Raw genomic sequence first — 27,065 nt, forward strand, 5'->3', positions numbered from 1 at the left:
ACGTATGTATGTCGCATAATTAAAGAACGGTATGTCCTAGAAAGTTGATATTTGGTACGTAGCCTCTTAGTGGGGTCTAGTTGTGCACCTCCCCTTTTGATTGCATTCGGGTGTTTCTAGAGGAGTCTTTTGCATCTTTTTTTTGGGGGGGGGGGAATCATTGTTAAATTTGATGCAAACTCAAGTGGTGTTATAATTTGGTGGACACTTGGCGAAATATCACCAGTTTTTTGGTCGCCAAGTTTTCTCGCTAACTTGGCGACAAATTTGGCAATTTTGTTTTTTTCTAAATCTGGTTTCAATTTGGCCATTGTTGGTGCTATTTAGAGAGTTAACAATTGAATCACATTAAAATTGCCAATAATGGGGAAAGAACATTAATTTGGTGTAAAAGGAAGTCATGTGATGCACACATCAGCTCGTTTTTCATTGCCTTATAGGATCATTAAAACACGTTCTCTTTCATTCTTTGAAGTTTTAAAACATTTCCTTGTAGTAATTGCAACGCAGATGAATAATTGCTGAAAAATGATATCGACTTGAATTAGACCTATAAGGGAAAATATAATGAGAGAAAATGGGGAGATAAAGAGTAACCGAGATTTTTCCAGAATGCTAACCAGGAAACATCACGAGTTCAGTAATCATGAAAAAAGTTAAAAATGGTCGCATTTGAAAGAGTATCTTTAGAAAAAAATTTGACCCAAATATTATGTGCCCTCGTCCTTTTGTTTTTGAGATATAGGGGGTCAAAGTCTGTCGAAATCTTACGAAAATTCGCCAAATTTAAAGACTTGGCAAGAAATGGAAAATACCACGTGATTTCATCGCTTGCGTCTAGCAAGACTCACTCCCATTTCTGGTCATCTGCAAAGCGCGTAAACGATGTTTCGAATTAACCCTTTACTTGTGTGCGTAAAATTAAAAAGTAACTATGAAGCCTGTGAAATGGAAACTAGAGAGCTTTATCCAGGAGCAGCTACAACTTTATAATGAAATTGAACGTAGGATTTAACTTTGTAATCGTGATAATAATGCATTTCAGAATTTAAGTGCATTTCAAGTGTGTTTTACTTAACTAATTTAAGTTTGTACTCTTGTTTTGAAATGTGTTGTAAGTAATTAATAATTTTGTACGAGAATTAATATGAATAAGTAAAAAAAACATGCTTATTAAAGCTTATATATTGAAAATAAAATGGATAGTTTTTGATGTTGAAAGAAAATGATCATGGATTGCAGTATCCCAGCTCTTATTTATTTTTTCAAAAGTTATTATCATTCATGAAGTTTTATTGTCTGACCACTGCTAGCGAAAATGTTTAATTTTTAATTTAAAATCGAAAAAAATAATAATTTAAAAAAAAAAGAAAACAACGGATGGTAAATGTCAAAACTTTGCACAGCAAAACTAAGGATGTCGGAAATTACTTAACAGATTCTTATCAAAAATTTTATAGTCGACGTTCATTACAACAACCCCTGTAGCTCGAAAAAGTCTGTCACTGCAACTGAAAGTCGCTATTACGTAAATGCACATCATATTGCATGTTATTTAGTCATTTTTAAAAATACTGAAGTCACTTTTACCAATGTTTCACGTTAAAAGGGAATTCAAATACGAGCAAAATAAAAATTAATACAGTTTTTTTTTTTTTATTTGACTTGTTAGAGGGCTTACACATAACTTGAAAACGATAGACATAACGAAAAACACACTGGAAATAACCGACAGAAATCGTTTTTTTTTTTTAACTTGAGAACACGGTTTGAAATCTTTAAAAATGTCGTTTTCTTCGTATTTAGATACTGTTGAAGACTTCAGATTTACGACTTTTCAAAAAAAAAAAAAAAAGACTTTAAAGTGTGTTTACCATTTCTCTACGGTTATCATATTTTTTCAAAACAGTTTCATCATCGAATAAACTCTTTCAGTGGAAATATTTCACCCGCAGAAGCATAAAAGTTTTGAACATCAGTTTTTTAACAGACAGTCTTAAGAATAACAAAAAAGTTTAAATTTTGAACGGTATATTTGTTGAATGTTATCGCTTTCTCCATTGGTTTAAAAGAAAGAACTGTGCTTATATCTTATTGGAAGAGACATTTGCAGCTTTCCACGGAGTTCGCAAAATCTCTTCTTTAATCCGCCATCGGACTTTGGAGAAAGCTTATTGCTATTTGAGAAACATCATTGGATACTGAAAATCTGCCCTTTATTCTATTTAAAGAGCCGCAGTCTGTTTATCATGGCTTCACTACATTTCTCTATGTCTTGTTGCATGTGTGTCCCCATGTTTCGTATTAAACGTATTTGTTTATGTTCAGCTGTCTGAATCTCTGCTTTACACAACCTTTCAACAGTAGAGCGTGGTTAGTTCTAAGTTTCACCCAGCTACTAAATCACTGCAGTAGCGGAGTAACATGGGGGACGAGATAAAATATTTCGTTGAGCCTTTTGACGGAAGGAATTTCTCTCTGTGGTGCAGGAGAATGGAAGCGGTTTTCGCAGCAAAGAATTTAGAGGTGTATTTGGAACGTGAAGCGGATTCTTCAAAAGCTAATGAACTTTTAGCGAGTAAGAAGGCCTATGCCTTGATGTTATCATTTCTTAGTGATAAAGTTTTAGTTTCGCTTTCGGAAGAAAAGACTTGTGCTGAAGTAATTGCAAAATTGAAATCGATCTATGTTCGAGAAGGAGCGGTCAGTCAGATATTGGTTAGAAAGAGACTTTCAACTTTGAAAATGAAAAAGGACTCATCCATGCAGGAGCATATTGATGAAGTGAACAGGCTCGTTACCCAACTAAAATCGTGTGGCGTGAAAGTGAATGACATGGACAGTATTGTCTATCTTTTGATGTCTCTTCCAGCAGAGTATGACGCATCGAAATCTGCAATAGAAAATCAGCCTTCGGATAACTTGACTTTAGAATTTGTTTGCGGTCGTCTTCTGGATGCTGAAGCGCTGATGAGAGATCGTCGAGTCTCGGAGCCCAAATCTTGGAAAACAGAGTCATCAAATGGTGCAGCCTTTTCTACAAATCATCGGGTAGAGTGTAACAAGTGTCGCAAAACAGGGCACATTGCGAAATTTTGTAGAAGTAACATAATTTGCTACCAGTGCGGAAGGAAAGGACATTTTAAGAGGAATTGCACAGTCCAGACGGGAAAGAATACTTCAAAGGATGGAGCAGTTGCAGTGACTTTCGTTGTTGGCGAAGTAGAACATCGGTCATTTATAGTAGATAGCGGATCTACAGCTCATATGTGTGCACATCGGGAATGGTTTGAGGAGTTAAAACCATCCTCAGGAACTGTGTCATGCGCTGCAACAGCCAGTAAACTGGAAGTAAAAGGAATAGGAACTATTCGCGGTGCATTAGGTGACGGTGTGCAGGAGATTCTACTGAAAGATGTGTTATATGTTCCAGAACTAAATGGAAACCTCATTTCAGTGAAACAGATACAAAAAGCTGGATACACTGTGAGCTTCAAAAATGACGAAGCAGTTATTGAAAAGGGAAGTACAAACTTCGTTTTGTGCAAGCTGAATTCAAAAGGTCAATATGCAAGTGATTTTATTCCCTTCATTTCAAGCTCCTTTGTTGCAGAAAAAGATGGAGATGAACTGTGCCATCGTAGGTTAGGACACTCCGGAAACCATGTTCTGAGCAAACTAGGATTACCAATAAGCGAAAAATTTTGTGAAAACTGAGTGTTAGCGAAGCAGTCCGCGAACCCTATAGGAATAGGAAACCGAAGAAGAGAAAAAGCTCCCATGATGACAATTCATTCTGACCTATGCGGTCCGGTCAACCCACCAACTCAAGCGGGTGAAAGGTATGTGTTAACATTAGTTGATGATTATTCTCGTTTTTGTGAAGTTCGTCTTCTTAAAAAGAAAAGTGATGTTCCCGTGGAAATCAAAAAGTTTCTCAAATTGAATTAAAGTGTTCGAAAAATTCGTTCTGACAATGCCCAGGAATATGTTTCAGGTGAACTTAAAGTGATAGCCAATAAACTTGGAGTTACGATAGATCCCTGCCCCCCTTATACTGACGAATTGAACGGAATTTCAGAGCGGATGAACAGATCACTTTTTGATAAAGCCCGTGCACTTTTATATGATGCAAATTTACCTAAGAACTGTTGGGGATATGCTATTCAAGTTGCAGCATATATTCATAACAGAATCCCTAGTTCAAGCATAAATGATCTGTCACCCTTTGAACTAAAATATTCCCAGAAACCGGATTTAAATCAAATAAAATTATTTGGTTGTGATGCTTATGCCAAAATTCCTGATACTCGCAGACAAAAATTAGATCCGAAATCTAAACGAATGATCTTCATTGGATATTCTAGCATGGGATATAGATTAATGGATCCTGATACGCACAGAGTTATTGTGTCACGTAATGTTCGCTTCAATGAAAATAAAGTATATGTGCAAGATAGAAGTAATTCACCAGACGAGCTCCCGAAAAGAGAAGAAAAAGACGAGGAAAAACACGACAGAAATGTAAATAAAGAGTTAGGAGAAAACGAAAGCTGCACCCCGATGATCAAAAAGAAAAAGTAAAAAACCAGAACGATATGAAGCAATGTACACGTCAGAAGAGACGTTGACCTTTTATGACATCTCAAAACTACCGGAAGAACAACAAGCCCAGTGGTAAGTCGCGATGGGGGAAGAATTGCGCTCCATCCAGATAAACAAAACTTGGGAACTGGTAGATCTCCCTGATAACGCGACCCCCATAAAGTGTAAGTGGGTGTTTAGGAAGAAAAGTGACGGAATTCTCAAAGCCAGACTTTGCGCAAGGGGAGACCAGCAGTAGGAATACGTAGAAACTTATTCGCCAGTCATTGGGATGCCTTGTTTACGATTAGTTCTTGTTTCGATTCTTCAAGAGGATTTAAAGGCTTATGTGATGGATGTGAAAACAGCTTTTCTAAATGGTGAGTTGCAAGAAATTGTTTTTATGGAACAACCGCAAGGATTCAATGATTCATCTGGCAGAGTATGCAAATTAAATAAAAGTTTATACGGATTAAAACAAGCTCCTAGACAATGGTTCTTCAGATTTTCGCAATTTATGTTAAAAATTAATTTTAAGCAGTTAAACTCGGAACCGTGTATTTTCATCAGAATTGTGAATGGAAGAAAAATAATTTGTTTATATGTTGATGATATTCTTATCGCTGGATCAGATGTTTCAGAAATAATGATTGTGATTAAACTTCTTCAAAATGAATTTCAGATGTCCAAACTCGAACCAACTTCTGAGTTTTTAGGAATTCGTATGGAATTTACTTCTACTAAATTAGTGCTAGATCAAAAAGAGTATCTTCTTAAACTATTGAAGAGATTTAACATGAGTGAGTGCAAGCCGAGTGCAACACCTTTAGAAGCAAAGTCAACTCCAGCTGACTTTGAGGAAGGAACTATCTTCAAAGGACCTTACCGTGAACTAGTTGGATCTTTACTGTATCTTGCGATGACAACACGACCTGATATACTGTTCGCTGTGAACTGTCTCAGTCAATTGCAGGAGAATCCAACAGAATCGGCTTGGAACGGACTTAAAATAATTTTACGCTATTTAAAAGGTACATCGGATTATAAAATTGTGTATAGTAAGTGTTGTGACTCTGTTGATTTATCTATGTAATTTGATTCAGATTGGGCATCAGATCCGCGTGATCGCAAATCAGTTTCAGGTTACGTTATTTTTTATAAATAGTATCCAATTTTATGGAGCGTGAAGAAACAAAGTTCAATAGCTTTTTCTTCTACTGAAGCTGAGGTACTTGCAGTTGGTAAGTCTTTATTAGATCTAGTGTATTATAAAAATATTGCATGTGAATTTCTTACTGTAAATAATGTTGTCATATATGAAGATAATCAGTCTGCAATCAAATGTATAACTAATGAAAATAGTTCTGGTAGATTGAAACATATTGATGTTAAGTTAAAGTTTATTAGAAATATTTTAAATGTTGAAAATATATATATTGAATATGTTTCTACTGATAAACAAATTGCTAATATGTTTACTAAGGCTCTTCCTAAATTTAAATTGCATGAACTTATGTCATTGTGTTGCTTAGTAATAAGCGATTAAGGGCGGGTGTTGAATGTAATCGCTTTCTCCATTGGTTTAAAAGAAAGAACTATGCTTATATCTTATTGGAAGAGACATTTGCAGCTTTCCACGGAGTTCGCAAAATCTCTTCTTTAATCCACCATCGGACTTTGGAGAAAGCTTATTGCTATTTGAGAAACATCATTGGATACTGAAAATCTGCCCTTTATTCTATTTAAAGAGCCGCAGTCTGTTTATCATGGCTTCACTACATTTCTCTATGTCTTGTTGTATGTGTGTCCCCATGTTTCGTATTAAACGTATTTGTTTATGTTCAGCTGTCTGAATCTCTGCTTTACACAACCTTTCAACAATATTCAAATGTATTCAGTTAATACGTTCTATTGGATGCTAAAATATCATTACATCTGTGGAATTTTAAACGAGATTTTGTGCTTGAATCCTATGACAGATCGGTCGCAGTAATAGGAGGTCGTTCTTGTTGACTGCAGTTAGGAGCGCACTGATGGGAGACCACTGTGACCTCCCAAAAATTTTCCTTATTCGACAAAGTTTGTCTGACAGTTCGGCAAATTAGAGGACATTATTACAATTTTTTAACTCCCGAAAGTCACTTTTCATACATTATTATTTGCGCATACTCGTATTTTATCGCTCGGCAAAATTTGAATTTTCTTTCGGTAAATTGAGAATTTTTGCTTTCCCAAAAGTTTAAGCTCGGGGAACCTCTCACTGCAGTATATTTTAATTTGCTTTATTACTACAGTAAAGTGTCAAAAATCAGAACTAATTGGTACCATTGGTAGTTTGAATTTTTGGAAATAACCAAAAAAAAAAATACCGTTTAAAAAATGGAATGTCAATCGATCAAATAAAGTAGCAAATATGTGTGTACATAACGTACAATACAGCACATAACCCGACACTATGTGTTAACAAACCTATTAGTTGCTTATCGCTAGCGCCTCGACGATACTTTGGTTCTGCAAAACACACTTCTCGATACATTATTTATTGAGAGACTGATAGTTTCCAACATTTCATCCGGAAAAAACTTTCCTTTGTGACTCGAAAAATTTGCACTGATGCCAAACTTTATTTTTTGTTTATTAAAATTTTCCAATGGATTTCCTTGCCATTTTGCGAGGCAACTATACTACTCCACCTCTATTACATCTGCACTTAATTTCATTTCTTTAATCATTGTGTGTAATTTATTTCACGAAATGTATGCATAGCTTAGCAACTGTCAAAAAGTTTAAATAAACTTCCTGGGAAAACGTTCTGATTTTTGACGCAACTCTGTATTTATGATCTTATGTATACTCTTATAAATATTTAAATTATTTCAACGAGTATATTTAACACACAATTTAGGATTAATTAATACGACGGTTGCATCAGGAAGCATTAGTTTTGAGGTGCAGGAAGATCTTATTATTGAGGAATTTTGAGAGAATGATGTGTTAAGCGATGAAAGTGGTGATTTAGAAGACTGTGAAGAAGAAGCATCTCAAAAATCATCAGCATCTAGCTATCATCCAAGTTCTGACAGAAATAAACTGCGTGTTATTACGACAGAAGACAAGAAACGGGCAGTAGAGTACTGGAAGTCTGGAAAATCTAAAAGATTGAGTTTAGCTACAGCAAAAAAGTCCCTTCAGATTCGTGACATCCCTTTCCCAGTTGTACGATTGGGAGAAACAAATACAAAGCACTCTTTCTAGTATATCGAGGCGTTTAAAGTACAAAAATATTTCTCATCACGTTTATCAGAAAGTTCCCTGAAGCTCATGAGAAACGATATCCCATCCATGACGAAGATATACGTATTTGAGCATTGGAACATTAGTTTCTATGCAACAAGTTACGGGTTTCAAAGCATGTCGCTCTTGGGTACATAAATTTAAAACTCGGTACAACATTGTGTCACGAAACATCACGGGTTTTGCCGGGAGAATCACTGCACAGAATGCAGCTGAACAACAACAAACCATCTCCAATTTTACCGCTGAAATATGTCCCAAGTACAACAAGTAGTTCATCCAACTGGTACAACTCAGACCAAAGTGGATTCCACAAGGAGATGCACAGTAGCAGAAGTCTAGATACACGAGGAGTGAAGAAAGTAGAAGCTGCTGCTCAATCAAAGCACAGTATGACTCATAGCTATACTATTCAGAAAGTTATTAGTGCCCCGATGGGCGATTGCTGTCACCCAATGCTAATCATTCTTCAAGAAGCCAAAGGTGAATTGGGACCGCGTGTAAGACACACAATGTTCAAGCCTAATAATTTGAGTATCCAAGATACGAAGTCTGGTGAGTGGAAAATTCTTAATTTAGTTGCTCAAAAGCTTTAATAAATGTTTCTTTGGGGCCTCGGTGGCTCTCAAGAAGGAGTTTAGCTTCGCATACCGGAGGTCATGGGCTCAATTCCCATCTGTGTCCTGAATGTTTTTTCCTTCTCATTGTGTTGTAAATCATTCGTGTGTTTGTTCGGAGGCAAATGCGCTTTGTTCGCGGTCCTCCATGTATGTGAAGCAGATTAGCTTCTGGTATTGACAAGAGCAAAAAGTTGACTTTAACTAAATTTTTTTCATTAGGGAAAGTCCACGAAAGTGCTGCTAACGAGATGGCTTCAAGACGTTTATTTCCCTTATGTTGGTGATGAGTCGCACCCTGTGGTAGATTCTCTAACCCAGTATTGTGACGACTCCATCGTGAGTGAAGCGATCCCTGACGCTGCGACTTTTGAATTAAAAAAAAATTCCACCAGGTGCTACTGCAAAAGTTCAACCTATTAGATATTGGAATCTTCAGATCCTGGAAGCAGTTGGCGCAGAGAATATCCGACAAAGCAATAATGGAGGGAGGAACAGATATTTTTCAACTTGACAACATCCTGAAACTGCAGTCGCTAATTCATTTCCAGTTTAGTGAGTGCACCACAATACTCAGTCATGATAAAATATGCGTGGTACAAGTCTGGGGGCTACTACAAACTCGGCCAACTTCCATTTGAAACACCTCTGCAATTTTGTTTTTCGCAAGAAGTTGACCGTTGCGTTTCCTGTACGAAATTTAAGTTCATAAAATGTTCCTGGTGCCACGATTTTCTACATTTTAATCATTTTTTTTGTTCAGTATCATATTTGTCAGGAGCATGTTTTTTTTTTTTCCTTTCCATAAACTTCTTTCGTTTTTATTTTGTATGTGTCGGATCTGTATTTAATATTAATTTGCTTAATAAAATTTCTGAATTTGAATGTTTTTTTAATAGTTTATATCATCTAAAGTAAACAAATTAGCTTTGCACAGAACCTAAAAGAAAAAATAATTAATACTTATGAGAACCTTGTTTAGAAATAAAATATATTTCACCAATAATAATAACCACGAAAACTAGTGAAGTAAAATCTACTTACATCTACTACTACTACCTAAAATGCTAAAAGACATTTTTATCTTGACCTTCTCCATAACATTTTACAGAGGGGAGGTTCAAATTAAATTATTCGAGAAAATTACTTTCAGTTATTCGAAAAGCAACGAAAGACACACCCACATTCACATTTCTGTAGTTGGAAACAAATGTTTGAAGGAACTCCCCTTGGGGTCTAGGGGATTCGCCAAAAGAAAATATAATTTGAAGTCAATATACATTATATTTCCATTGTTTTTTACAATAAAATAAAACAAATATTTCGGGCGGTGGCGTTTTCCCCTATACAGTTGCACGTTAATATCTCGGAACACAAGCCCTTAAAAATTTCAATGCCGCCGTCTGTGCCACGACACTCCGCGCCATGATAGTCACCCCGAGTAAAAGAATTAATGCGATATTTCTCACGCGCTTTGGTGGTGACCAAATATGGAAATGAAATGTCTTGTCAGATGCAGATGTTGAATTCGCGCCGTACCTTCCATTTCTGAACAGAACTCCCTAAATTTGGCGACTTTACTAAAAATTTCGGCAATTTTTAAGACCTCATATTTCGATAACGTGGTCACGAGGGCACGCAGTTTCAGTGCCATAAACATGTTTTCCAATGCTCTTTCGAATGCCACCAATTTGGAATTTTTTTGAATTTCCTTGATCGTGATGTTTCCTGGTAAGCATGTTAATCCGTTTCTCATAAGACTGCATCTTTATTTTCAGAAAAAAAAAAAAACTAACTTCTTTGTTGTTTCATTATTTGTTATCGATTGCTCAAAAAGACATTTTGAACTTAGAAAGAAAAAAAAAACAATTACATTCCGAATGAATTCTGTTATTTTTTTTAAAGTTACGTATCAGTGCTCTTTTGATCAAAACTGTTTCGAACTAGAACCTAGCTCAATTATTTAATAACTATATCGCTGAATCATTGATGAGCACTGAACATTAGTGTCTTGTGCGTTAACCATTTTATCCGTTATCCAGGGCCGGATTAAGCCAGCGCGGGGCCCGTAGCAAATGTTTCCAAGGGTCCCTCGTTTTCGAATGATATAGTAAACAACACTTCTTCATGAAGACGGGAGGTGTACTTATAACGTGCATGAATACATAAATGTGGATGTACACTGGTGGACAAAATTAAGAGATGGAAGGCATTTTCACACACACTTCTCGGAAAATATTACATAAAACAGGGACGGTTGGTTGCTATATACTGACAATATGGCGCTGGTGTCACTGAGATTATTTTACATTACTGAGGCAGCAGGAGGTGTAAAAAAGTCTGTAGACAGCTGCTCAGCTAATTCCACTGTACAACACAGTAGCGATTTGTATTGTCTTTCTTAAGTAATTTTGCTGTTTTTTGTTGATTTTTACGTGAAATGAGTGAAAATTATCGTTTAGAGTTAGGCAGGACTGTCCAAAGCTCAGGTTGCTGGGGAACTCCAAGCGTTGATTGGAATTTTTGGAGTCGGTTCTAAAAGCAGTGGGGGTAGTGTCCATAAGACCCGGACAAGGTCGTCCGAGAGCAACAACGCCCAATAAAGACCAGTATTTGTTACTTACAGCCAAGCGCCAGAGGACGTCTACAGCGACACAGCTGTCTAGGGACCTCACTGTTGCTGCAGGAACATTGGTTTCAAGGAAGACAGTTGCTAGGAGGCTTGGTAAAAGAGGGTTGCAAGCCATGAAGCCCGCCATTTGCATCCCGTTCACTCACTCCCACAAAAGAGTGTACATTGGTGCAGACATCACCAGCGCTGGACACAGCTCCAATACGGTAATGTTCTTTACAAAGATGAGTCCAGATTCAGTCTACAACCTGGTTCTCGGCGAATATTCATATGGAGGGAACCTGGCACACGATATTAGCCCAGTAATATCAGCTAAAGGAACCATTATGCTGGTGGAGGAGTGATGTTTGTGCAGGCATCACGCAAGATACCCGCACACCACTCCATGTGTTTGTTACTATTTCCATGAATACCCAGAGGTACAGGCCGGGGATCCTAGAACCCTATGAGACTTTTCAGGGATGCTGTTACTCCTGAATTCGTTTTTATGGACGCACAACGCCCGACCACATAGGGCTGTCCTGGTTAAGGAGTATCTGGAAAGCGAAGATATTCATCGAATGGATTGGCCAGCCAAATATCCTGACCTTAATCCCATTGACATGCCTGGGATGCTCTTGGGAGGGCTATTCGATACGCCAGCCCCATCTAGAACCATTCCGGAGTTAAAAACTGCTCTGGTGGATGAGTGGGAGGGTCTTTCCCAAGCACTCCTTAACTCTCTTATTAACAGCATACATACTCATTGTGCATGCTGTCTATCTGTCAGGTGTCCACACAACATACTAGAGGCGGTCATACACCATACAAGCCTCACTTTCATTGCCATCTTTGATCATGAAGCTCCGTCCATATTGGACTGTTGGCAATAACTCTTGCCAATGACTGGCAATTTTATTTTTGCTTTGCACACATTATTGTCATACTATAAGCTACATCCATACCAAATTTCATTAATTTTTATCCAGTATTTCTCGAGATATTTTGGAAAATGCCTTCCATCTCTTCATTTTGTCCACCAGTGTAGTTTTAGAGCTTTACGATGGTTATGGCCTTTCCGTTACTACACGTTCCCTTTTTAATTCCAAAAACGCAATTTTTAGGTGATATAAAAGGGTGTCCGGGGGAAATTTTCGATATTTCAGTTCTAAAAACTCAATTCTAACGACCCTTGATCATACTAGGAAGAGAAGATTCTGAAGTCATTATTTGGAGAAACTGAAGTCAAAGAACGCGATTGCATCCTATCTTAGGTAAGATCAAAGGAAAAAATTTGGGTTCACAGCGACTCTCCAGCAGTTTTTTAAAATTGAAGTCTTAAATAAAACTGTAGATTATCCTTAATGATGTTGTAGAGAGAGGAAAGAAGGGTGTTCAAGGAGGTCCCATTGGAAATTTTTTGAATTTATTATCTGTTATTAATCTAAAAACACAATTTTAAGCAAAAATTCTCGAAATTATATACTCTGAAATGGTATTTTTTTGCGTTCCTTGGTGATTTTGGGGCTTAATTCGCGAAAACCATCCCCTGGAAATTTCTCGAAAGTGAAGTTGTGAAAACGTGATAGATAGTAGGCCATCGCGGGTTACGTTTCATTATGGGATGGGGTTCAGGCACTCTCCGAGGCAACCCGGAAAATTTTCGAAGTTAAAGTCTTAAAAGTACATTTTATACCATTGTTAACAATGTTGGAGGGGGAGAGGCACACTCCCATTGAAATTTTTCGAAATTATAGTCCAAAATACGCATTTGTATGCCACTTTATTGGACGACGTTATAGGACGGCATCGGGCTCGGGATTACACCCATGGAAATTTTTCGAAATTGAAGTTCCAGAAAGCAGTTTTAGCGGGTTTTCGATTATGTTAAACAATTTTCTCCCTGAATTTTTCTGAATTTCAAATTTGAATAAAAAAGTTTTCGGCTACCTTTGGCGATGCAAAAGAAAGGGGTTAAGTTCGGGGCATGGGTGGCAGCTTTTTAGTTCCCTTCCACTCAGAGGAAAAAATTAAAAACGATATTTACAGTCTTTTCTACACATAATTATTTTAGTTCAAAAAATAATATTCACTTATCAATTTATTTATTTCGCTCAGCATAAGTGTGAAGTCTCAGAATCTTTTTCTTTTCTATCATGATCTCTTAATTTTCCTCATTGTTGTTTACAGTGCCGGATCTACGGGCTCGTGTCACGGGCGGAAATTTTTGAGGGTGATAAATTGACATGAAGTTAAGTAACCAAAAAAAGTTTAGGATGACTAATAATTACCTTTTCAGAACTCCAATTTCAAAAGCTTTAAGAAGAGAGCCACTTTTAAACAATTTCTGGATGGTAATCCTTTCCCCTCTCTTGTCTAACATCACCAAAGAGAGCCTTAAAATGTGGTTTTAGGATTTGTGCTTTAAGAATTTCAGCATCCTCCTTCTCCTGCTATTAACAAAAATTGCTTAACTTTGAGTTTTTAGAGCTAAATTCCTAAAAGTTCCGGAGAAAGTCCTTAAACCATCTCGATTTAAAAAAAATTCGAAAGGAGAATTACACACCTACTTCCCTAGCTACTCAATATTCGGGGGAAAGGCTCCAAAGCATCATTCTTCACCTAAAATTAGAACTAAAGCCTGCGTCTTGAAGATTTCAGTTTCTAACATTTTGCGAAGCAAACACGTATCCCCCCCCCCCCCCCCAATAACGTCTACAGTGATAATATAAAACCACGGTTTGAAACTTGAAGTCATAATTGTTTCTGGGGGAGTTCAGACCTTCATCCGTTTCACTAATCTTCCCACATAGCTTGAAATTTTGTTTTCAGCTATACCATGGGTTGATCATTCAAACCCTTTCCTCCCAAAGATAGCCCGAAATTGACTTCAGTTTTGAGCACAATTTCAGGAAAGAACCCCTTCCCCTTTCCTCCATTGTTATGAAACAACCAAAACTTTCTTTCTTTTAGGCTTGAATAGCTGAAAGTTTTAGGACTAACTCCCTTACATTTCCTAAGATACCTTAAAATTTATTTCATTTTGAAAAAAAAAAGAAAAATCCAGAGAAAACCCAATTCTCCTTTCTCCAAACTTTGCCTAACATTGTACTTTTTAGGTCAGTTTTAAAACTTTTCTGACCCAACGGAGCTTTTTCTCCTTCCACCAAGAAAGATCAACGAAAATTGCGTTTTTAAGACTCCAATTGGGAGAAATTTCTGGAAAGCAATCTATCGAAAAAATAAGATTTTTAATTTACCTGAGCATTTAGAAAAGCTAAATTTAAATAAACAGAGAAAGATAAGAGAGAAATTTAAACGGGTTAAAGTACGGAAAGTATTTTTTTTTTCGGGAAATTTTTCTCATGGAGCGGGGCCCCTAGCATTTGCTACTTCTGCTCTATGGCTAATCCGACCCTGCAGTTATCTTTATTTATAGCAGCATCTTGATCCTGTTTTTTATCTACGAATCAACGATTTGAATAACTTCCTCTTCTATCACGTTCACTTTTTTGTGTTCTTACCACTCCTCACTGTTCAATGGTATTTCATTAGTAAATTGTAACTGGCTTACTTTGCAAAGAGTCTAAAGTTTCCGCTTTTGAAAACTGCCCATTGGAAAAAAAAAAAAGTATGTTTAAAAGCATTTTGATGACTTTTTTGTTCATTTGTTTTTAATTCAGCATGTTTACTTTATTTAAAATCATTCAGCCTTTTTCGATCGTCGTTCATTTTTATTTACCTCCGAGACTTAATATTGACAGAAAACAATTTTTAAATATTAATAATGTAAAAAGGAAAATAAACGTCAATCATTTGAGAAACCGGTGCTGAATAAACTTAAGCATAGCACTAAAAATTCTTAGTCAAACTCCAATCTTGTTGTGACTTCTGGATAAACGCAACGACATTTTCTATAATTGACACCCTCTTATCGTCTTCACTTGCTATTTTACGCTGACCATGATTGAAAATCATTTGATTTTCATAAGATGTGTGAAAGTAATCATTATTAAATGACAAGAAAAATTGTATCTGTCAAAAATGAAAGAATGCTAATCTTTTACTTTCAAGAAGAAAAAAAAAAAAAAATGTGTGGTTAAAACAAAATTTGCCTTCCTTGAAAATTTTGCCGCCCTAGGCAGCTGCCTGCTCTGCCTATTGGGAAATTGGGCCCAGCCAAAATCATCCATATTACAATAGCAAACTTCGTAGTGGTTTAGGAAAAAAGTCAGCACAACATTACAAAAATATTAGGATAAAAGTCAAGACAATGTTTCTAATGTGGGTAGTGTACATGCATATCAATGCATGTATAATATTGTACTTGATATTATCTCAATATATTAAATTAAGTTACAATAAAACATATATTGTGTCAATTGAAGTGTAATGCTTTCCAATGCATCAACACATGTTGTATTCAAGTTTACTGGTACGATTATTTATTTTTGAAATGAAACAATAGCAACAGAAAGCCCAATGCAGTTTGATGAAGAACTAAAACTGACTCATTTAATTATTCTGTAAGGAATTCAGAAATGACAAAATTTAACCTTAATTTTAGATGGAAGTTTTTCAAGTGTTCCTTTTAGAATTGACGTGTACAAAGGTGCCCGTCCTAAAACATTTAGTTTTGTAAAATATATTACTACAGCATGAACTTAAACAGACATTAAAATCTATTTAATATACGAAATGATAGAGACTTGAGGGCAATATTTAATATTAAAAATAAATGAAAAACCAAATGCTTGTTCTTTTAAAGTTTAGTATTTTCTTTAAAATTTTCAAAACTAAATTTTTTAAAAAAAATTTTGATATAAGGCAGTTTATAATAAAATATAATATAGCTTCTGAATTATAATAATTGAAACATTAATTGGATGTAAAATTGTTGAAATCGCTAACAGGACATTTAATTTTCGGCGAAGAATATGCTCAACGTCGGAATTCCCCCCCCCCCCCTCCGAAAAAAAATGAGTTTACGTACATGCATTATAGACGATTGAAATTCAATTTAAGTATTAGAAATTTAGCTAAGAATTCCTGGAAATTGTTCTTAATTAACGAATAAAACGAGCTGATGTGTGCATCACATGACTTCCTTTTACTCCAATTTAATGTCATATTCCCATTATTGGAAATTTTAATGTGATTCAATAGTTTACTCTCTAAATATCACCAACAGTGGCCAAATCAAAACCAGATTTAAAAAAAAAAATCCCCCCAAATTTGTCGCCAAGTTGGTGACAAAACTTGGCGACCAAAATACTGGTGATATATCGCCAAGTGTCCTCCAAATTAAAACACCACTTGAGTTGACATCGAAATTAACAATGATTTACCCCCAAAAAGGGGCAAAAGCCCCCTTTGAAGCATCCGAATGCAACCAAAAAGGAAGGTGTCCAAGCACAACTAGACCCCACTTGGAGTCTACGTACCAAATTTAAACTTTCTAGGACATTCCGTACTTGAGTTATGCGAGACACATACGTACATAGAGACGTCACGAGAAAACTTGCTGCAATTAACTCGGGGATCGTCAAAATGGATATTTCGGGTTATTTCGGGTGTCTGTACGTTTCTAGGCACATATCCACGTGTGGTCGAGTTGAAAAAAAAAACTCAACATTCATTTGGGGGTGAGCAAAATGGAAATTAAGGCCGATTTTTGGGTGAAAATTTTTTCGCGAATACAATACTTCCTTTTTGTAAAAGGAAGTAAAAAATTGCAAACTGAGACTGATTGGAACTTAAGTTAAAAAGTAATTACTAGTGAAGAACGTGTTTAGTTTATTAAAAAGTAGTTTTTATTGTATTAATAGGCAGCTTCTATATCATTTTAACCGTAGATGGTTTAACAAAAATAAAACGGATATGAAATGCCGCCAACTTACAACAATTGCTTGGTTTGGATTTCTGCTATTAAAAACCAAAGCTCATGTATTAGGATTTTACGTCGGCAATGTGGAGAGAAAACCGGGGAAGGGGGGGGGGGAGATAGTGCTAGCTAGTTAAGCGTAGCATGTTATTTTACAAAGTAAACAGCGATTGCAAGCAGAAAGCTTGATATTTGTTTTCCGAACCACATGAATGAACTTCGGCAGAGTAGAAAATTGGTGCTTGCATAAAACAAATTCTAAGAGAATTAATTCCTTTTGGGAAAGGAGTTTCTCATGCAGAACTGGCACTAGTATTTTCTAGTTAAGTGTAAAATAAAACAATTTTATGCACTTAAAAAAATCTGGAATAACAGGGAAAAACACTAAAAATCAAGATAAAATTTATTTTAGAGTATCAGGACAACTCAACTATGAACTCTGCAATCGACTGCTTTAAAGTAAGCCAAACTTACTCCTATTACTTTTTTTTAACCAGCACTATCCGAAAGGACACTTTTCCTATCAATTTTTTTTTTTTTTTTTATGATCGTGTTTTTTCAAGACAAGGGTAAAAAACGAGCATCTAACTTGGCTTCGTCACTGGTGGTACTGTTCGGACTTAGTTTTTTACGCTTTTTTTATTTTAAATGTCATGTCTTCTAAATATCGCCATACAATTTTTGTTAAATTTCGTCTTATATGTTTAAACACTTAGAACTAGTGGTGTGACTAGTCATGACATTTTTTTGAATCTCGTCTTACTCTGTTTTAACTTTTTCTCTATTTAAAAGGTATTTTGGCGGCACATATATTTTACTCTACTTAGCCGCAATTTTCATGATGATATTTTGACAAAAAAAGAAAAGATAGAAATTTAAAAAGGCTGGCAGCCCCTATGAAGTTATGTTTATTTACCTATTCATTTTTTATTTGATGACTTGTCATAGGTTTGTACTAGGACTGGACGATATCAGAATTTTAATACCGCGATATATCGCTCTCCAAATATCGATATTTTCGATATATCGATGTATTCTAGGGGGAGGGGTGCAAAGGATCGAAAAACAAAAAACATTTCCAAATATAATATTATTTCTCTAATTGAAAACTTTCCTGGAGGGGGGGGGGCGTGCTCAATGGTATAGCTCAATGCATGACGAAAGTGCTTCGCAACGAAAAAGTTTTAAATATTCAATTCAATATTTTGTTTAAATCTTTCAATTTGAGCAGTCGCAATAATTTGAATGTACTTTGAACTATATTTCGTTTTGATGTCTTAAATAGTTTGTTTTTAGTCATATAATAGTTTTTGCTTCAAGACTTTTTACTTTTTAGTTGAGTAAGATTAAGTAAAATGCTACTAATAAATCTTTAAAGAATGCAGCTATAAATGCACTGCAATTTGATATGTAACTTAAATATTTTTGGGGGGAAAATTATAATAAAAAAATTTATTTTTTTGAAAAAATCTGAATATTATCAAAATTAATGCAGTAAACTTTTTTGGCGTTTTTAAATAAATTAAAACATTTTTTTACCTCAATGAAATTTTTCATAATTTTTAAAATCCACGAATTATGTATATTATTCATTTATGTTACATTAGTAAATAAAAAAAAAATGCTTAAAAATTGTACCTAATTTTTATCTTCAACCGACGGTCTTAGAGAATCTTGGTAAATTATTCAATAAATGTCATCAATCGACAAGCTCAGCTTTTTCAATCATGGTAGGGGAGACCGGGGCTAGATGACGAATGCCTTAATTTTTCCGTTTTAAACTAGGCAACTGCATCAACTACATGTTACTGGCTCTCCAATCCGCTGTTCGTTCAGCAAAAGTATAAAGACGCTGAAATCGCCATATTTGTGTTAGTTCTGAAGCTCTGTTTACCGTTGCCACGGTATAACTTTTATGCATGTGTAAATAAGCTCTACTGCATATACATGTAGGAAATATCGTGTCTCTTGAGTATTTATGAGTAACTTGGTTTAAATACTATCTATTACCATGAAAAAATGACACTTAATCGCCTTTTTTTATGGCAATGGAGAATAATCCGTTCAAACAGGCAGTCTGGGGCAAGATGACGGGCAGCAACGCGGGGCAAGATGACGAGCTTGCAAATTGTCCGTGTATCGGAATTTATTAAACTATGTTGTCCACTTTATTAAATTCCTGTAAACGCTGTGTGTTTGTCCACGCGACCTTGCGCTTCTCCTCTGGGGCTGAAGGACGCATTGAATCAAGAGAGGCATCGTTCGAAAGCGGGTGACCAGGGGCTATTTATAAACCAAATGACTAGTTGAATGCATTAAACCAAGCAAAGAATCTCCTGCTCTGCTGATTATTGACAATCATAAATCTCACATAGCTTTGCAGGTTATCTTATATTGCAGTGAAAAAACATTATCATGGTTGGGTTGCCATTTCACACATCGCATCGTCTCTAGCTCCTGATGCGTCATTTTTCTTCCCATTAAAAACCTACTATAGCCAACCAAGCATGTGACAACTTTATGGTTATTCATCAAGGACAAGCTATCACAGAAAAAATTTATATTAGAGAGCTTTTGAGCACCGCTTACTTCAAAGCAGTTACAGTTGGAAATGCCAATAAAGGGTTTAAAGAATGAGGTATCGAGTCTCATAACTTTATTGTTTTTAGCGGACTATGACGTCGTTGGCTCTGAAACTGAGAATAAAAGTGCTAATCCTCAGACCTTGAGAGTAGAAAACCCACATATAAATCCTCCAGACGAAGCAGAAGGTAAGACAAATGCTGATTCCGATACACCAAAGAAGCATGTTAGTGTTTTTGATTTCAATGCATTGCCTAAAGCAACACAATGCGAGAAAACAAAAACTAAAGCTCAAACATTCTTACAAGAACACCCATCAAAGACATGTCAGAACATGGAACAAAGCGAAAGAAAAAAAGATTAAAAAAAAAAAAAAAAACAGGAGAATGGATCCAGAGCTGTAAAAGCCAAGATTGGTGGCATGAGGAATGTTCCAATCATGAAAATGGTGTTTTTATTTGTGTCTATTGTTATCTCCATAACTTAACATTTGAACATTACGCTACAATGTATTACGCTTAATTTGATACTTAGTAAGATGTAAAAACACAGTTATCATTTGTAAAACTAGGTAACATACAGGGCTTGTCCGGAAAGTAATAGGACTGAGTCGATTAAAAAAAATTTATTGAGCCAATTGTTACAATTCTTTAAAAACTTTCAAAATAGGCTCCTTTTGCGTCGATGCAGCGCTGCCAGCGCGATTTCCAAGCATTAAAGGCGTCACGGTAGGCATTCTCCGGAATAGCCTTGAGAGCCGCGGTGCATGCTGCATGGATCCCCTCTGTTGTCTCAAAATGCTTGCCTTTCATCGGCCTTTTCAGGCGAGGAAACAAAAAAAGTCGAGGGGGGCACATCTGGGCTGAGGGTGGCTGCGGAAGCGTTGGGTTGCCGGCATTGGTCAGGTAGCTGTTCACTAGAAAGGCGGTGCACCGTCACAATGTCATAAACCACCGATTTTGATAAAATTTAACATTCGGGCCATTAAACGAATACTTACCTGTAGTCGGCGGTTTGAGTTCAAAACTTTGCGCACACGAGTCACATTGTTGGTGTTCGTCGAAGTCGAAGGTCTTCCAGCACTGTCTTCATCGGCGACCTCTTCCCGGCCCGCCAAAAAGGCCTGGTGCCACCGAAACACACCACTTCTTGCTAAAGCAACATCTGGGTAAGCCTGCTTGATCATATCAAACGTCTCTGTCGCAGATTTACCGAGTTTCACACAGAATTTAATCGCGTACCTCTGCTCTAAGAATGCTGCATTTTCGGCTTGCACCACTCACAGAAACATGTCGCGCGAAAATGCCTGTCCTGACTTTCCAGGGGCTCGAAGACAACCGACTAGCCACTCGTTCGTTAGCTAGGGAACGCCCTCTACCGAATCCAGTCTGCGCATGCATGCTCCGAAGTACAGTCGCGGCCAAACCCTGTATTCAAAACATAAAATACGTTCAACCTTTTTCAACGTTGTCATCTTGCCCTTTGATCAAAGTCATCTTGCCCCAGTACTGGGGCAACTTTCATAACCTTAACGATTTGTTAAGGTTATGAAAAAATAAAAATATCCTTCGTTATTTTTATCTGAAAAATTAAATGATAATATATTTAACACTACAAAGGACTACTCTAACAGCTCATGTAAAATTAATTTTACTATCCTTAAAAATAAATTAATAAACCACGAAAATTGTTAAAGCATAGTCATCTTGCCCCGATCTCCCCTACTTGTTACTCTTCCGAAAATGCGTAGAACTTTCACAAAGAATCCATGATCGAGCATGGTAGAATTCAATTCCATCTTCGTTAATGCGTACAACTTTCATAAAAAAACACTATGTCAGCGCATTAACAGTAATGTCACGGTTGCCGGCGATAACGCTTTAAAATTGAATTACCGGTTCAAGTTGTGCCTTGTGTTATGAATGGAATAAAAATTCTCTTATTATCGAAGATAAAGCTACTATTTTATTCAGCTATGAGTTGCGCGGCGTTTAGTGAAATACGACAGCTCGGATGGAAATGATTGAGCTAGCGGTGTATTTTATTTAATCTCATTTTTTTTCGTTTTTCATTTCTTTAATACAAACATTTCTGTATATTTCGCAAACCTTTTATTCAGCGTAATGTCAATGGTTTACGTTTAATTAGAATTATGAACCGTGATGATACCTCCATTGGTTAATTTTTAATTGTTGCATTAAGATGCTTTTTTAACTAACACGCATTCACTTTTCAGGGCCCACGAGAGGCCATATCAGCCTTGTCAGAAACTAGGGGCGTGGTCCTTAGAAACGCCCTGCTCTTGAAAACTTTTTAAGGGGATGGGATCTGGAGACCAGTCTGACAATGGGTCCACCTTGACCTTCGGTGGCCCTGTTAATTTTCCCTTGTACTATAATTAAAAATAAAATAACTGATTGCAGTTAAATGCAGTTAAGAATGCAGTTAATTTCTTCAAATTTCAAGCACTCATCCATCATACAGAACTATAAAAAGTTATGTATTTTTGAGTCAGTATTTCAATTTCTCCGTAATTATATCCCGTATTTTCCGTTTCAACCGATATATCGGACGGATAGAAATCTAAATATCGTTACCGTGGGAATAGTTATATATCGATACATGAAGATATATCGCCCAGCCCTAGTTTGTACTATACACTGACATTTTTTTCGCTAAAAAATGTTCAAAACGTTCGTTTCAGCGTCCCTCAGTTAGGTAAATAATAATGCAGAACCTTAAGATGTTCCTAAATAATATTCAAAGATTGCATTTGTTCTCAAAATTTCGCAGAATAACCCTTTTTGACACCTTTATTCTATTTGTTCACTTATTATTTTTATTCAATGTTCCTAAGATCGCGAAGGTTTCCTTTCTGCTTTTTTTTTTCCCATTACTAAAATGAAATTCGTGACCCCATTTCTGAAAAACTGGGAGAGGGATATCAAAATGCTTCGTCTTGCCCCCCCCCCCCCCCTTAAATGTTTGGTCACGCTACGCCTATGATTTGGAGAATTCTATATTCTCAGGATTTGAATCTTGAAAGATAAAACTTATATTTGTCCGTCAAGGCATGAGTACATATCTGAAATTTAACTGAAATCTGAGATTGTCTGTAGGAGAACACTAGGTCGCTTGACACGGAATGATTTATGTCCGGAGTGTACTTAAAATGATATTATAAAGTATTATTTACTTACTTTGCACTCCGTGCTGCAATACTTCACATAAGAACAATTCCTGCAAGGTGTTAATGAAGACCTAAAAAGAAAAATTCCGAATATTAAAATTTTGTTTCGTTTTATTTTCCAAATCAAGTGTCACTAATATTAACAAACGTTTCTTGAAAAAGGTAAAAAGGTTTACCTCAGCGACAAATAATGAAATCTACGTTACGCTCACAAACAACAAAAATTGCAAATGTTTTGGGGTTACATGGAGTCCTTATGGATTTAACGTCCATTTTTACTTCCTCTTACAAAAAAGGAAGTATTGCATTCGCGAAAAAAATTTCACTCAAAAATCAGCCTTAATTTCCCCCTGAATGAATGTTGAGTTTTTTTTTCTCAACCCGACCACATGTGGATAAGTGCCTGAGAACGTATAGACCCCCGAATATCCAGTTTGACAATCCCCGAGTTAATTAAAACGAGTTTTCTTGTGACGTCCGTATGTATGTCGTATAACTCAAGAACGGTATGTCCTTGCAAGTTGAAATTTGTTACGTAGACTCCTAGCGGGGTCTAGTTGTGCACCTCGCCTTTTGGTTACAATTGGGTGTTTCTAAAGGGGGCTTTTGCTCCTTTTTGGGGGGAAATCATTGTTAATTTCGATGCAAACTCAAGAAGTTATTGTTTGGCAGACACTTGGCAATATATCGCCAGTCTTTTGGTCGCCAAGTTTTGTTGCCAACTTGGCGACAAATTTGGCGATTTTTTTAAAAAACAATATTTTTTTAAATCTGGTTTCAATTTGGCCACTGTCGGTGCTAATTAGAGAGTTAACTATTGAATCACATTAAAATTGCCAATAATGGGGAAATAACATTAAATTGGTGTAAAAGGCAGTCATGTGATGCACACATCAGCTCGTTTGTTCTCTTATCATGGTGCAAAAACAATTTTAAATATCTAATTTTGCTTCATCTAAATGCTTTTTTATTCATTTATTTATTTAATTTCTTTTGGAAGTTTTAAAAACTTTAGAAACTTATTAACTATGGTTTCCAATCACGAAATCCGAATTTCAAATCCTTCGGGATCCCCTGCATGATATTTAGCGGGATTAATCCCGTGGGATTGAGAGCAAAATCACGAGGGATTTCCAATCCCGCAAAGCTATTCCATTCAAACACTGGAAAACGTTTGAATAGAAAAAAAAAAGTTTCCATTCAAACGTTGGAAAACGTTTGAATGGAAACTTTTGCCGCTCATAACACGACTATTTTCACAAGCATCATCTGAAGTTTGAATCATCTTTCTCGTATGTCTGCAAGAAGAGAAAGAAAAACTGTCTCAACTGTGGATGTACCGTAAGAACACAATAAAAATCGAGTATATTTTTCTGAGAAGGAATTGGCATTCTCATTCGGGGTTTCAGTTTTTATGTGTTCAGCAATTGAGAAAATGCATGTAATTTCAAAACATTTTGTAAAACCATCACGGTAATTTAATATCTAGAAAATTAAACTTTTGGAAAAAAGGGAAAGCGTATTACTGATTGCAAAACCCGCTGGAGTAGCAAAAAAAAAAAAAAAAAAAAGAAATGTTGGAACACTTCTGTCAGTTTAATTCATGCACTCAAAACCTTTAACTTAAAAAAGTGCACAATGTTTTTCTCCAAAGAAGAAAGCAATTGAAAACCTGATATCATTTATATACCAACTCCGAAAATGTTGCAGGAGGGCGGTTATAACTGTGCAGGGGGGGGGGGCAAGTGGTTTTCCATTCAATTTTTGTGATACAATTACGGGAGTTAGTTTTTCTGAAAGGTATTGGCACGAGGAAAACGAATTTGGATGTCGCCACCCACGAAAATGTTGAAGGGTGGGGGGACTGGCAAGGCCGATTGTGGTAATAACTGCACTTTTGAGCAAGTGGGTTTCCGTTCAATTTTTGTGATACAATCAAGGGAGTCAGTTTTTATGAAAGGTATTGACATGAGAAAAACGATTTTGGATGTTGCCAACACCAAAAATGGTGCAGGGGGCCAGTTATAACTGCGCTGGGGGCAAGTGGTTTTCCGATCAACTTTTGGGATACAATTACGTAAGTTAGTTTTTCTGAAAGATATTGGCATGAGGGAAACGAATTTGGATGTTGCAAACCCCAAAAAGGGTGCAGAGGAGGGGGGAAGTGGTTATTACTGCGCTGGGGGGAAAGTGGTTTTCCGTTCAATTTTTGTGGTACAATTCAGGGAGTTAGTTTTTCTGGAAGGTATTGATACGAGGAAAACTAATTTGGATGTTGCCAGCCAATAAATAGTGCAGGGGGCAAGCCACCCTGCAAGTATATCGGTCAAATATCGATAACTCGAAGTTTGTAACTAATATTTTTTATCTCGAAGTTTTCATCGGGTTCCAAACTCTTGACACTATTGTGGAAACTTCCCATAACTTGAACAACCAATAACTCGAACGTTCCCTTGGGACTTCAAGTTATGAAGAGTTGATTTCATACATAACATATGTCTGTATACAACTTCAAATATATAGCTCTATATATCTGCAAACGTAAAATACAGTCGAGCCCGCTTATTAGAATATCGGTTAATAGAATACCCCGCTTATTGTAATACATTTTCAATGTACCAAACCAATGTAATGTGTTACTTTGATCCCGGTTAATGGAATATCCCGCTTATTAGAATATTTTTTCGTGGCGAAATGGCTATTCCATTAAGCGGGTTCTACTGTAGTTTGTTTTCAACATTCGTTAGTTTACAACATGTTTTCAACAAGTTCGCTTAAATTCATTAATAACATAACGGATAAACATCCGAATTAAATTGTATTTCGGAATTAAGAGCTAGCTTCCTTTTCAATGTAAAAGATGCGAATATATGAAGGAAAATGATCTTTCCATTGATAAGCGGTTCCTTGTACTCAAAACCATATTTAGGCAATAATGTGAGAGAGCGCCCCTTCTCTCCCCCGATTTTGGAAAAATAATGCAATTGCACATTTTTGAATTTTTTCAATATATTTCTTAGTACCCGCTGAAAAATTCGGAAATGACGGCCTACCTTTGCTCCTTTGAAAAAAATTGAAATGACTGGCCTGTTTGAAGTAACCAGTGGCGTAATGAAGGAGAGGAGAAAGCTAGTAGCTTGTCCACTATTTTACGATTTGAAAATTCCAACTCTTTTGATGTAGGGAAACACTTATTTTTTTAGATATCTAAAATTATTTGTCGGTTTCCAGATTTGAAATTACCCATCGTTGTGGCACAGGGAGAAGCGGCAGCAACTCATGCAGTGGTGAACATAATTATAAGACACCTAATTTGACAGATGGTGAAAGAAAAGATTCAGAGCATAAAAATGTTTCAAACACGTCAAAAACATCAATTAATTCTGTTATCATTAATAATTATTTTATAATTATGATATTTTCCTACAATTTAATGAAAAAACTTAAAAACATAATGGACAAAATTATAAGACACCAACCTTTTTTTTTTTTTCAAATACAGTGGTTAACTCAGTTAGCAGACACTAATGGTCTAAAAGAAAATCCTTTAACATGGTTATTCAATATTTAGTGGAGTCGCCATTGTTTTCTTTATAACATGAAGGATGCAATTCAGCATTGAATCTATCAATTCTAACAAAATATCGCAAGACAGTTCTTCTCAAGCACATTTTATAGCATTCTGTTGGTCTTCGACACATAAACTGACTCCCATTTTAGTAAACCACACAAGCTAATAAGATCCCCCACGGGCAGGGCCGTCGCTGGGTCAAAAAAGTGGGTGGGGGGTACGCATTTGGCGGCCCCTTAATTGTTTCAAACGCATGTTCCAATATGCAGAGAAAAAAACAGAAGATTTAGCTTCTGATTTAGCAGGCAGTCATATTACTAGACCTTCGTACTAGCGATATAAATTTAATCGTAAGGATAATATTCAATCAGAAATAAGGGATGTTGAAGGGCTTCCTCTTGACATTTTTTCGAAATCGAAGATATAAAAACGCAGATTTAGACTATATTTTAAGTTGGAGATAAAGGGGGAGGAGGTCCGATAACCTCCCCCGAAAATTGGGGGAGGGATTTAAGTTCCCAAAAAACAATCGTACGTTAACAGCAAACATGACAGCAAAAAGCTCCAAACTTGAAATTTATTACTGGATTTTACCCATCTGTTCGTTTTCAAAAATGTAACATCAGCATGCTCATAGTTCAGGGAAAAGAGTTAGTTATTAATAGACGTATTTACAGATGCTTGAAAACAAGTGATTTTGTTAGCAATTTGATTTGCTGCGTGAACTTGCT

General features: G+C 36.2%; 1 protein-coding gene across 2 annotated transcripts in view; it reads right to left on the reverse strand.

Annotated features, from left to right (window-relative positions):
- LOC129218066 (uncharacterized) overlaps positions 1-27,065 on the reverse strand; it is a 186,552-nt gene that overhangs the window by 133,748 nt on the left and 25,739 nt on the right. For both annotated transcript variants that reach the window (XM_054852255.1, XM_054852254.1), the window contains exon 2: positions 22,774-22,834. In XM_054852255.1, coding sequence (XP_054708230.1) covers positions 22,774-22,834 — 61 coding nt within the window. The remainder of the gene's footprint in view (positions 1-22,773; positions 22,835-27,065) is intronic.

Source organism: Uloborus diversus, chromosome 3, assembly GCF_026930045.1.
Source record: "Uloborus diversus isolate 005 chromosome 3, Udiv.v.3.1, whole genome shotgun sequence".
Lineage (NCBI taxonomy): Eukaryota > Metazoa > Arthropoda > Arachnida > Araneae > Uloboridae > Uloborus > Uloborus diversus.